General features: G+C 56.3%; 1 protein-coding gene across 1 annotated transcript in view; it reads left to right on the plus strand.

The window, feature by feature from the left end:
• TCERG1L (transcription elongation regulator 1 like) overlaps nt 1-2,090 on the plus strand; it is a 222,094-nt gene extending 220,004 nt beyond the window's left edge. Inside the window, exon 12 of the mRNA XM_058298125.1 lies at nt 1,177-2,090. Coding sequence (XP_058154108.1) covers nt 1,177-1,333 — 157 coding nt within the window. The 3' untranslated portion in view covers nt 1,334-2,090. The remainder of the gene's footprint in view (nt 1-1,176) is intronic.
• The last annotated feature ends 10,855 nt before the right edge of the window (nt 2,091-12,945 follow it).

The raw sequence follows: 12,945 nt of genomic DNA on the forward strand, positions 1-12,945 counted from the left end.
TTAGAGCCAGCAGCGGGAATGAGTCCACTAATTACTCTGCTTATTTTCTGTCAGCCTTGTCAGTATACTCTGGTGTTCATAGACTTAAAAATAGATATTGAGTTCTAATTTAATAATAATTAAACAGCCGCAGTGAAATATAAAGACCGTTGAAAAGAGACGTGGAAGCAATTACGAGGATCCCCCACCCAGCCATCTCCACGGCGCGATTTCCTTGCCCAGGCCTCTCTGAGTCTGAGCTTGGCAGGCAGGGGGCCTCATCTGCCTGGATACTTGTGTGTCCCCAAAATGATGGGTCACCCCCATGTGCCAGCTCCCCCCGGCCTCAGCTGCACTGAAGCTTCCAGATTCCTGGCTGCAGGCTCCAGCCTGAGAGGAGGGAAGGCAGCGGGGCACGTGGTGCTCGCAGGCTCCACTGCCCAGGCCAGTCCACGTCCAGTCACCCTGCCCACCCAGCTGCCCCGGCCCCTTGCAAATGGCCTCGCTGGCCTGGCCTGGCCTCGCTTGGGATTTTTTGTGAAGAACTCCCTGGCTCGGTGGCTGTGGAGCCACACAGTCAGTCTCTGAGCATTCGCTACCTCTAGCTGCTGGGCTGGGCAGCCAGGGTGCCCAGGAGAACAGAGCGGGAAATGGGGCTTCTCCAGCAGGAGAGGTAGGCCAGTGCAGTTGCACCTTCAGGTTCAGGAAGGGCACAGCTGTGCCCAGGGCGGTGGAGTGGGGCAAGTTGAGCCTCTAGGGCACGTGCACTTCCTTGCAGAAGGCTGCTTCTGATGCCAAGGAGCAGCAGCATCCCGGGGCGAAGGGAACAGTGTCCCAACAGAGGGAGCAGCATATGCCAAGTCCTGTGGCAGGAAAAGGCCCAATGAGAGAAGGGACCGAAGAAAGCCTTGGAGGCTGGAGAGGACATTGGGGCGGGGGGAGCCTGGAGAAATATGAGGGGAAGAGGCTGGTAAAGACAAGGTCCTTCCCGAGGCCGTTAGATGTGGAGATAAGGGGGTCTGCAGGTATGACCAGGGCCAGCGTGGGGAGCGCCCCCAGGGTTGAGCCCGTGACCCGTGGCCTGCCCACGATCACCTCCTCTACCCTGCGCCCCACAGTCCAGTCTGGGGGGAGGCCTCCCTGCCACTCCCGCCATCCTGACACGCCCCGGCCCAGCAGACCATTTCTGTTTTTCAGAACCACGTTTAAGGAGTTTGCGGAGAAATACGGCCGCGATCAGAGGTTTCGGCTCGTGCAGAAGAGGAAAGACCAGGAACAGGTTTTCAATCAGTTCATCCTCGTTCTCAAGAAACGGGACAAGGAGAACAGGCTGCGACTTCGGAAAATGAGATGAGCGCGTGGAAAGGGCCGCACGCTGCAGGGGCCGGCGCAGGGGCCGGCGCGGTGACCGCCGGGGTGAGGGAGAAGGTGGTGCCAGGCTCGGCCGGCTCTGGGGGTGCCTCGGGCCTTGCCCGCCGCCCGGCGGAGCTGATCCGGGGGCGCTGCGGGGTCTTGACTGTTTCATATTGAAGCTCTCTCTTTTGTACGGCGTTCCGAGTTTGACACATTTCTAATTGCCATGATAGTCAATCCTTTAATTGCTTTAATTATGCAAATTACTTGTAATATATACAAATTATAAATCCACTGCAGGTTTGTAATTAAGCAGACACCGACTCCATCTACAACCGTCTCCAGGCGTTCTCATCATTTAGGCCAATGATCTGAACCTTTTCTGAGAAATCTTTGTGAGTCACTTCGTCTTCAGGAGTTCGGCGGTTTTGAAGGAATTCCTCCCCGGGGGTCCCGCAGCCTCATCTCGGTCTAGTTTTCTGCGTAATCGTCGTAGGGTGTTCTTCGTTCGTTGTCGTGACGCCATAGATCACTTGGAGGTGTGTGGAGACGGTGGTCTCGTTCTGAGGGGGCGTGGGGCCGGGGCGGGGGGAACCACCTTCCTGTCTGAGGTCCTTTTGAAAGAAAGAATTATTTTGTACAAAATCATCCTATTAATACTTGAGTTATTTTTATTGTATGCCCAGAGTTTGCATGAGATTTTTCTCATCATCTTTGTATAAAAAAAAAATTAAATTTTTTAAATTAATAAATATTTTAAACCAATGTCGGTGTGTGTGTCTAAGGTTTCCAACCAAACCGTCAGTGATAAAATCGTGTTTTAACTAGTCATTTTGAAAGATTCAGTTAAAGTATTACTGCAGGTAACAGCTGTGCAAATGCTATTCAAACAAGTCTTGTTTTTCATCTTGCTAGTCCAAGAGCAGAGCAGTGCTTGATAAAACTTCAGACCATCAGTTGTGTTCTCTACATGGCTGGTCACCCATTTATTTACTCCAAGAATTCGCAAGCCCTTCTGCAGACACGACGTCTTTGCTGTGACACAGTCTCCGGGCCCACGTTCGCCTTAATCAATCCCCACAGCGACACTTCTGCGTCAGTGTTCCAGTGTGGCTGGGGAGGCGGGAGGCGCTCTGCCCCGGTCTCCACCCCGCGCCAACAAAGCACCTTCCGTGAAGGGTTTCTTCCTTGGCTGCCAGTGCCGTTCTATTGGTTGGTCGGTTTGCTTCCTTTGTTTTGTTTTTTTGAAGTCTGTTGAAAAAAGCGACTTTTCCTCACAATATTTGTTAAAGTAGTAGGGAATGTGTTACCTAAAACTCTCAGTTTCCTTAGAAAATGATTGCAATTTTCTATGAGGAAATTCAGAAAAGCATAGATCCAGAGAAAGCCCCTTTGTTACCCAAACCCAACAGGAACAAGCAAAGGAGCTTGGTAGCAGCCTCGACGGGGTGGGTGTGCGCCACCTGGGCCTCTAATCGCCTCCAGCTCAGGGGTGCCACCAGGCTCTCTCGTTCTCTGGCATCCACCCGGGCCCGGAGCGGGAGGCCCTGGAGGAGACGGAGCGGGAGGAGGTGAGGGTGTGTCTCCCTCCAGGTCGTTCTGGGCCGTGATCCGGCCTGGGCTTGGCCGTCTACCCTGGCCCCGTCTCCTTCGGGGCAGCCCTCTCCTAAAATCCTCGGTTCTGTCCAGCTACAATCCCCTCCTCTGCCCTGCTCAGGACAGGTATGGTAACAGCTGATGCTCCCACTGGCCCCAGGTGCCTCACGTGCCCCTGCTGTCTCCCCCAGGTGCCTCACCTGCCCCTACTGTCTCTCCCAGGTGCCTCGCCTGCCCCTGCTGTCTCCCCCAGGTGCCTCGCCTGCCCCTGCTGTCTCCCCCAGGTGCCTCACCTGCCCCTGCTGGCTCCTCCCAGGTGCCTCGCCTGCCCCTGCTGTCTCCCCCAGGTGCCTCGCCTGCCCCTGCTGTCTCCCCCAGGTGCCTCGCCTGCCCCTGCTGGCTCCCCCAGGTGCCTCGCCTGCCCCTGCTGTCTCCCCCAGGTGCCTCGCCTGCCCCTGCTGGCTTCCCCAGGTGCCTCGCCTGCCCCTGCTGGCTCCTCCCAGGTGCCTCACGTGCCCCTGCTGGCTCCCCCAGGTGCCTCGCCTGCCCCTGCTGTCTCCCCCAGGTGCCTCGCCTGCCCCTGCTGGCTCCCCCAGGTGCCTCGCCTGCCCCTGCTGTCTCCCCCAGGTGCCTCGCCTGCCCCTGCTGGCTCCCCCAGGTGCCTCGCCTGCCCCTGCTGTCTCCCCCAGGTGCCTCGCCTGCCCCTGCTGTCTCCCCCAGGTGCCTCGCCTGCCCCTGCTGTCTCCCCCAGGTGCCTCGCCTGCCCCTGCTGGCTCCCCCAGGTGCCTCGCCTGCCCCTGCTGGCTCCCCCAGGTGCCTCGCCTGCCCCTGCTGGCTCCCCCAGGTGCCTCGCCTGCCCCTGCTGGCTCCCCCAGGTGCCTCGCCTGCCCCTGCTGTCTCCCCAACCCCGGCTCACTCCTTTGCTAACGGCCCTGTGATTGAATGGTCTTGTGTTTCCGTCTCTGATTATGCTGTCTCCTCTCATGACTCTGTGAAATAGAATCAGTGGTACCAGAGGAGACCACAGGAAAGCGCTCGAAAAGCACAATTCTGAGAATCAGTGAGTGCAAGGCAGGGGGACAAGGGGACCCTTGGAGTCTGTGGCCTGGGATGGCACCGGGGGGTGGCATGGGAGGGGGTTCAGGAGGAGGCCAGGGGGATGGGGATCGAGTCACTTAGTCACCATGGTGACAAGGACCAGCTCCTTTCCCCTGCCCTGGAGTGCATCACAGAAGGCCAGACAAATAGGACCGCGGGGAGCTCAGCTCAGTGCAGTGTAAGAGTATATGAAAGGGTATAAACAACAGCAAAGGGATTCAATTAGGTTCTTAAATTAGAGGACCAAGATGGCTGGAGTTCAAGCCCAAGGCCTGAATAAGAATTAGAGAGTTGCAGTATCAATCATTTTAAGTGCATTGAATTTCTTCTGCTAAATCCCTTTTACTAACGTAAGTGGACTAGGGACAGAGGAGGAACGGGACCCTAAGCCATGGGGAGGGGACATTTGGGCAGGCAAAGATGGGGCTTGCCGGCGGGTGGACAGGAGCCGCTGGAGGCCTCTGCGACTTCTCTCGGGGGCTCCAAGGTGTGGAGGGCGCACGAGATTCTGGAAAGAAACTCGCGGAGACAGGCTGGTGGCACAAGTCTGGTTTATTCCGGAAGGGTACACACTTTTATAGGGCTTAGGGTGGCGTGTAGGGTTCTGATTGGCTTAAGCTAAAGGCGACTTGTGGTTGGCTGCCATAAGCAGTTACTAGGGACGGGGGCAGATATCAGGTTAGCTCTGCTATCTATAGGGACGGGGATTGGTTGGGGACTGCGTGGAGAGATTTGATAGGTGCAGGCGGGTACTGCTTCCTGATAGGTGAATGTAAGCGGTTGCTAGGCAGAGGGCAGGCGGAGAGGTTAGGAATGGAGGAGGGGAAAGGGGAAGTGAGAGCCGACCAGATGTTAGGCTAGGCGGGAGATAGTGGGAGGCGACCGTTATTGATGTATCTTGCCCGGGTAGGCTGAGGGCGCTTCGCCCGTACCAGGCTGAGGGCGTGGTCGCCCGTTCCAGCCACCCTGAACTGCGGCTTCAGGCTGTGCGCACGCCTGCTGCCGCGCCGGCTTAGCAACGGTGGCTCGCACTCCCACAGGGGCTGAGAATTCTGAAGACTCCAAAGCTCCTAAAACTTGCTTGCTGGTGAAATCAAACCCATCCCACCCACCTTCTACCCCCATGCCCTGCACCTTTTGGCCAAACCAACTTGTCCTTACATAAAAGTCTTCCGACTACTTCACCTGGAGGAGGCCCAGCCTTGGCTTTCTCTGCTATCCATACTATGCTAGAGTCTAATCCTTATTATGAAGTGAATTAATCGGGTATGTGGCAGAAATGACCACCCTGTATCTCTCATGTTTTAGATAGTGGAACTAATCTCTTGAATTTCCCAAGAGGTGTGCTATCACTTTGAGTTTATACTCTCCCACAGTAGCTGGAATTTCTCACAGAATTACTCATCCATCTCCATGGTTTCCCACATAAAGTCTTCTTTTACGAAGGAATTCATTTTAAGAGGAAAGTAGTTCCAGTCATGGGCTCATGGCCACCCACTTCACGGGTATTAATATGTGCTCAGTCGCCCACAGGTGGATTGACAAAATGCTGGAATGACCTGCCGAAGGCTTAGCTACTGTGTCATCTGAGAGCTAACATCCCGTGACACTGCAGGGCTGGCCTACAGGATATGTTACATGCCTAAACCAGCAGCCTAGATGTGTTATTGTCTCCCCAAGAGTTGTAATGCATGACTCCACACACCAAAGTGTGGAGGCAGGAGGGGCCTCTCCCACTATTTTATTTAATAACCCACTTAAGGAAAGTTTACCTCCATCCCCAAAAGTCTGAGTTTGGGAGCCTGGATTCCAAGAACCCAAGAGCAGAACCCACTGAAGGACACGTTCGGTTCAGCCAGAGGCTGTGGTTGGTTTTTCACTGGCAAGACACCTCCTGGTCAGGAAACACAGGTAGAGAAAGGGGGTCACTATGGCTGGGGAGATTTGCCCCAACTGTCAAGGGCAGGTGGCATCAATGCCACGTGTGGGCTAAGGAGGCGTCGCTGGTACCTGGATGGTGGACTGGACACTTCCAGCCCACTCTTGGCACTTAGCATGGCCAGGAGGAAGACACGACCATGTAGCTCGGAAAGCGCGGGGCCTGTGGGAAACAAGGTCTAGCCTCCCACCTGCTGGGACACAAGGCATGGCTGGTGGACGCTGTGCTGGTCATCTTCACACTCATGAGCACCTCTAGAGTTAGAAGCGGCACAGCTACACTTTGCAGGTGTGGCTCTCCCCTTCTTCTCCCCAGTTACTTCATTTGGTCCATGGCTGCAAATTTAGGTTTCAGGTAGGAAGCCTGCATTAACCTCACCTCACAAAATCTGGCAACAGGTTTGATTGGGTCCTATGCTGGGGCCCCAGATTTCTTCTTTGCCAAAGACAGTGTGGACCCTGGGGGTGGAGGGGTGGACTATCTCCATGGTTGCTGATTGCCCCAGCCGCATTCTCCCCTCCAGGTAGCCTCTCCCGTCCCCCTGTGCTCCAGGAGCCTCCACACCTGGCAAGTCTCAGGCCTCCCTGCCTGCTGGCTCTCCACTGGGCTCCGTCCCTGGGTGCATCGGCAGGGAATTGGGGGTGACTGCGAGGGGGCAGTGTTTCAGATATTTCCCCCTGCCTCCTGGACCTGGGCTGGGAGTGACATCTTTCCGGCTCCCAAAGCCAGAACCCGAGACAGGCAGGCTCTTCCCCACTCCCTTTCCTGCCCCATCAGGCCCTGGACCACGAGTTTTCCCACTTTGGCTACGCTAGGTATGTTGTCATCCCTTGTTTCCCGTAAATGCTCAGATGTTTGCAGTGATCCTTCTGCCCAGCTCTCACTCGCCATCGAGGGCACCATCTGCGTGCTGTCAGCACTGGGTCCAACTAAGCACCAACATCACACTCAAGTCCAAGTTACTGAAAACCCCAAATACAGAAACTAGACCAGATGCCCTGTTAGCAGGACAGCCTGGGCCGTGCATGTCCACCCTTTGTTCTGAAGGGATGGTGAAAAGCCCCTATGATCTGAGTGTTCAGAAATGCAGAGGTGGCTCTTATTCTGTAGGAAAACTTCCAGGCATTTTGACTTCTCAACCAAATGTTTAGGAACTTCCATTTTAGTTCACATAATTGTGACTATGAATTTAATGAAGTTAGTTTAATTTGTATATGTGAATGTAGAGAAACATATTTTTATTTATACACACATCCTTATTATTTCTATCCATTTATCTGTTCACCTATCTATATCATCTATTGATCAATCTATCTATTTATCTGATGTATTTCTCCATCGACTCTCTGTATAAGTCAACATCTTGTTAAGATAAAGTATCAATTCAGATGAAATTAGGAAAGCCCTTGGGAGGAAAGCTTGAGTTTACAAAAAACTGGTTTGCATATCTATGTGGAAAAGATTTCAAATATTTATTTACTTTGAAGAGAGCAGAAATGAACTTTCAGTCTTTTGTATATATTTAGGAACTTGCTGAGGTACAATAGACCATTTGAGATTTTACAAAGCAGTATCTCTCTTAATTTTTGCCTCTCTCGCTTTCATTCTAAGCATGCGCGTGACTTGGATTAACTCAGCTGTACCCTCTCAACTGGCTCCCGAGCGCGACCCAGAGCAGCTGGAGAACTGCGCCGAGAGCGCCGTCACTGAGTGGCCAGCGTGCTGTGAGGAGGGCCGGGGCGCCAGCCGTTGACCACTGGACTTGAAGGTCCCTTGGTGCCCAGAGGTCAACGCCTCGCAGCCCGGGTGTGGTCTGGGCCCGGCTGCCCCCTCCGGTGCGCATCCTTGGCCACCCTCTTCCTTCCTGTTCCCCCACCTGGGTGACTTCCAGCCGGAACCTTCTCTCTGGCTGTCCCCTGCCCTCCCTCACACCTGGCCCTCTGCCCGGGGCCCCGCTGCCGCCTGCTCCGTCTTCCTCTCTGCCTGACAGTCTCCAGCAGCTCATCGAGAAGGCCACTGCAGCCCCCTCGCCTGTCAGAGCTTCCTGCCCAAGGCAAAGACCCCGGAGGGCTGGGCCGCTGGGACCTCAGGACACGCCCGCCCCCCGGGGAGGGCCTCGGAACGCAGGCGGGGCGGGCGCAGGGTCCTCACCGCCCGCCGTGAGGGGGCAGAGCCGGGAGCGGGGCGGCTGCTGACTTGAATGCACAATTAACTGGGTGAACTCAGGACCAATTCATTCTCTGAGGACAGTCATAATATATTTCTTAACCTTGATTTGCTAAATGTTTGTTTTCTTGCTCATTTGTTCTTTGTTCTTACTGTTTACTTTCTTGTCATTGTTTCATACAAACGATCCGCTTTGAACAATCCATTAACAAGACTCAGAAAATTTGTCCATTTGTCTTTTCCCCAAAAGCTTAAATTTTGCTTTGTTTACTTTTTCTCCGTAAGGTGTTCACAGTGTGGCCAGGTTGCAGGCATCTGATTATCCATAAAAACACCGTCAGGTTACTGGAGAGAAGAGAGGGATTTGGACAGCAGCCGAGTGGGCTGGGTTTGAAGCGGAGGGAGGAGAGCCTAAAAGAAATTTTAGAGATTTTTGCCATGGGATATGACCCCTCTGCCTCATTTTCCTTTATTTTTCTATAACAATATTGCATACACTAAAAAAATTAAGATCACCAAAATAATGCACGGCCATTGTAGAAAAGTAGGGGTGCTGCAGGTAAGGGGCTACGGGGTGTCCAGGTCCATGGCAAATTGAATTTTCCAAAAATGGCCACACTGCTGCGTGTGCATGTGTGCGTGAGTGTCGCAGCTTGTGTGCGCCTTCCCGTGTGCCTGGCACTCCTAGACCACCCGCAGGGTCTAGTCCCTCCCCTGCCTCCGGGTGGGGCTCGCAGCTCGAGCACAGCGTGGGGGCAGTGAGCCACGTGGCGTCCCAGGCCCCCGGACAAGGCCCTGCTCTCCCGGCTCTTCCTCCCCCTTGGAGCAGCCACGCTGTGAGGCAGGGCCACGGGCACAGCCACGTGCAGGCGTCCCCCCACCAGCATCACGGCCAGTCATGGGGTGAAGGAAGACACCAGCCTGCCACCCACCTGGTGTGACAAGGCACCCGCTGACAGTAAAGGGGCAGAGACCAGCTCCCCTGCCAAGCTGTGCCCAAAGCGCAGATTCCAGAGCAAGCGGAGAGCTGTGCCCGCCTGAAGCCACGGGGCACGCCGTCAGAGGAGCTGCAAGTAATGCTTGTTTCCAAATGCCCGCGATGCTCGTTTATACATCATCACGTGTTCATCCCGGCAGCTCATCTGACTCGGCCTTCCCCCACGCCGGGCGCTGAGCTGAGAGCTTGCGGGTCCTTGCCTTGTCTACCTTCTCCACTCTCCTACGAGTTATCATCCTCTCCTCACCTCACAGACGAGACGTAGGTTCAGGAAGTGGACGCAACTTACCCAAAGTCACCCAGGGGTGGTGACCCAGCAGGACCTGCACGCGAGGCTGGCTGACCCCGCAGTCTGCTCCGCCACGTGCGCTCCACGGCCCTGTCGTCAGAAGAGGCGCTTCCTTCCCGCCCTCCCCGTTCACCATGCGCTCAGTGTTGCGCGTCTGTGGTACGAGGCACAGCCGCCAGCACTGTCCGCCAGCCCCGGCCTCGGGGGCTCCAGCCAGCTGGGGGGTCTGCACAGTGGGAGGGGAGGTTGGGGGCAGGAGAAGGCGGGGACGGGCAGGGAGGCCGCACAGGCCTGCGGGCAGGGGCAGCGGCACCCGCAGAGGCTCCGCTGCGGGCAGCAGGACTGGCTGGGCCAGTGGGCCGCCCCCTGGCTGCACATCGCGGTGTCCCTGAGGGGACAAGACGACCCCACTCTCCTTGCAGCACATCCCTTGGGGCCCTCCCAGGTCTGCCGAGCAAATGCCCCTCAGAACCCTAGTTGAAGATGGCTGCACTTGGTCAGGAGGCTTCGCTGCGCTCTGACGAGGCGCCGGGGGCTGTGTCTCCCAAGGAGATCCAGGGAACCAGCGGACGTGGCCCCGGGGACCTCACGTTCACGCGCAGGGAAAGCAGAGGGACGGACGAAAGGCGGGGCTCCAATGTGGTGCGTGTCCTGGAGTAAACGGGCAGGGGCAGAGGTGAGGGGACCCTCGTCCAGTGGGGAGACCAGAGCTGAGGCAGGCGTGGGAAGGGGGCGCGTCGCAGCCAAGGCTGAGGCCAAAGCCCAGGGGAGGGCAGAGGCCTGAGGACTCAGTGGGCGCGGAGTGTGTGGCAGCTCTGGCTCCCGGCTGGTGCAGCCCATCCCTGCCCCTGGCACAGGGGTCCGTGAAGACGCTCACCCTGAGGTGCCCGCGGGGCCTGCAGGGCTCACCTGCCCGGCAGTCGCCTGGGTAAGACTCGGGCATCTCAGAGAAAATGCTGCACTGGGCCTTCCTTGGCCTCTGCGGCAAGTCACCCACGAAGCCGGAGGGTCTTCTGTGGCTCTGGAGAGGCCAGGGGCCGCTGGTCAGAGGACCGGCTGGCAATCCCGCTCCTTGGGGCCGCCATCTCCCCACCTGCGTGACAGGTGCGCAGCCTCCTAGGTGGGGGGTGGGCGCTGAACGAGGGGCACCTGGAGCATGGTGTGCCCAGCTGGCTGGTGGCCGACACGTCTGTCCACCTGAGCTCTAGCCTTCCTCCAAGGCACGGAAGAGCCCGGTCAGACGGGGAGGCCTTGCCCCCAGCCCTGGGGAATCCCCGGGCTGCCTCTGCAAGGCCCCGCCCTGGGGAGTTGAATGTGGGGTGTCTGGACCTCAGCTGGACGGGCAGACCCAGGGCCCTGAATTGCCTGCCGTGGGTGAGTGCATCAGGCTCTGGGGTCAAGGGCCACCTTAGCCAAGCACGCTGCGTGCTAGGGTGCAGTCGCCGCCACCTTTCTGTTGGACAGTCCGGCGACCCCGGACGCCAGGGGCTTGCACCTCCCTGAGGAGGGGTCTCCTGGAAGACAGAGCCCGTCCAGATGCTCTTCGCCAAGCACGGGCCCAGGCCAGGGGTCAGCTTCTGGAAGTCGCACATGGCGGCCCTGGGAAAAGCGGGTCTGACTTAGTTTTCTCCGTGACAGAGATGACCATTCTGTGAGCTGGCTTCCTTCCCCACTCAATCAGCTCTCAATGGGCCCTCCTTCCACCCCAATTCCAGCCCTGCCTGTTCCCAGTCTCCCGGCACATCTCTCTTCAGAAGCCAGAATGCCTTTCACCAGATTGGAGTCGAACCTTTCGGCTGTGTAGCTGCTCTCCTCCGGTGACCTCCCCTGTCAGTTCATTCGCATTCCTTGGGGAGCACTCACAGGGCACCTTCTCCTTTGCTCCATGCCTTGCCTTCCCCCCAACAGTGGAGTCAGTGACCTCATGCAAAGGAAGCGAGTTGGTGACTCTGTATTGAGTCACTGGACGTTTGCACCACCGGCCAGAAAAAGCTCAGCTGAGCTCCACGCCTGAGGCGGCAAGCCTCTGCACAGAGCAAGCTCGGCAGTGGAAAGCCACAGAGCCGGGCATCCGCTCCCCTGTTAACTTCACACGGGCACTGCATTTGCAAAGGCAATTTGTGCCTGGTGAACTTGCAGCGCTGGCAGAGACCATCCTGCAATGATAAATTACTTCCCGTCCAGTTACCTTGCCCAAATGCTCTCAACCTGTAGTGACCTCAGTTTGCAAACCACAAATGAAAACAGCTGTTCTCCTGCTCTGGAGGCCGCATGCTCCACAATACATAAAAGTTGGTAATCAAATGACTTTGCCAACTCATTCTCTTCAAAGCCCAGCGCATGCATTTTGCTCTGGGCACTGCTAGAATAACCCACAAACAGAGATTTTGCAGAAATGGAATTCTCCCCATAAAGGAGCAGCTGAATAACAACTTCATCTCCATTCCGCCGAAGTCGTCAGGCAGCCTGCCCAAGTACAGCTGGGATGAGGAAGTGCCAGTGGCCCTTCTCCTGGGTGCTCCCTCTCCCAGCAACTGCCTGGAAACCGAGGCGATGCCTCCAGCATCGACAGCCTGAGGCTCAGCCAGAGTTTTCCCCTTTGCTACTGTTCTCACAAGCCTAGATGGACCTCAGGCTGGTGTGATCTGAAAAATCCAGGTTGCCAAAAATAACGCCAGGGAGGGCCTGCGGACTTGCAGATCACCCGCTGATGGTTAAAATTCCTCAGGGGCGTGGACACTGGCTCCGGCCTCTTTTCCTAACTTCTGCCACGCCAGAATCTCTTCCTTCGCAATCCCAAATACCATCCTTTCCAGAGCTTTCTCAGTGACCACAAGAACCACTGGGAAAAGACAGGATTGAATAAGCCTCTACCTGCTAAAGGTACTTTGCTCCTGGGCAAAACATCTTCAAACCCAGTGCTTTTACATATGAGAATAAATTATAATGCTGGAAATCGAGGTACAGAGTTTCCAGCCATTGTTTTGCATCAGTTAAATGAGCAATTACTCGCCCCCCCCCCCCAACACATGCCAAATATGGATCGGTCACTCTGCTATCTACCCAGGAGGGGCTCTTTCTTGGCTTTCGTTTTTTCTTTCTTTTTTGGAAATTGCGACATTCCCTGCAAAGCCGTCTGCTGAAGGAAGACCGTTGATGCACGGTTTGGGCCAGCATCAGCCTTCACAGCACCTGCGGCCTAGCCTGTCCTGTCCTCCTCTTGTGGGACTTGGGCCTGGACTCCAGCCCCCTACTCTGCCAGCCAGCTCCAAAACAGCATCCCAGTCTCTGCATCTTCTACCCCTGCCCGAACCAGGCCACACCTGTCCTCGGAGCGCGCTGTCAGTGCGCGGGTGCGATTGCGCTGCCTGGGAGCTCCGGCCTCCCCGGGATCCCTCGTGGCCCTACCTGGACGGGTGTTCTACAGTCACCCCTCCACGAGCTTCCCTTTGGGAGCTGGTCATGGCGCCAAGCAGATCATGATCTGGGGAGGTAATCTCTACCCCGAGAAGACAGAAGCGAGGGAAA

This window comes from Dasypus novemcinctus, chromosome 6 (genome assembly GCF_030445035.2).
Source record: "Dasypus novemcinctus isolate mDasNov1 chromosome 6, mDasNov1.1.hap2, whole genome shotgun sequence".
Taxonomy (NCBI): domain Eukaryota; kingdom Metazoa; phylum Chordata; class Mammalia; order Cingulata; family Dasypodidae; genus Dasypus; species Dasypus novemcinctus.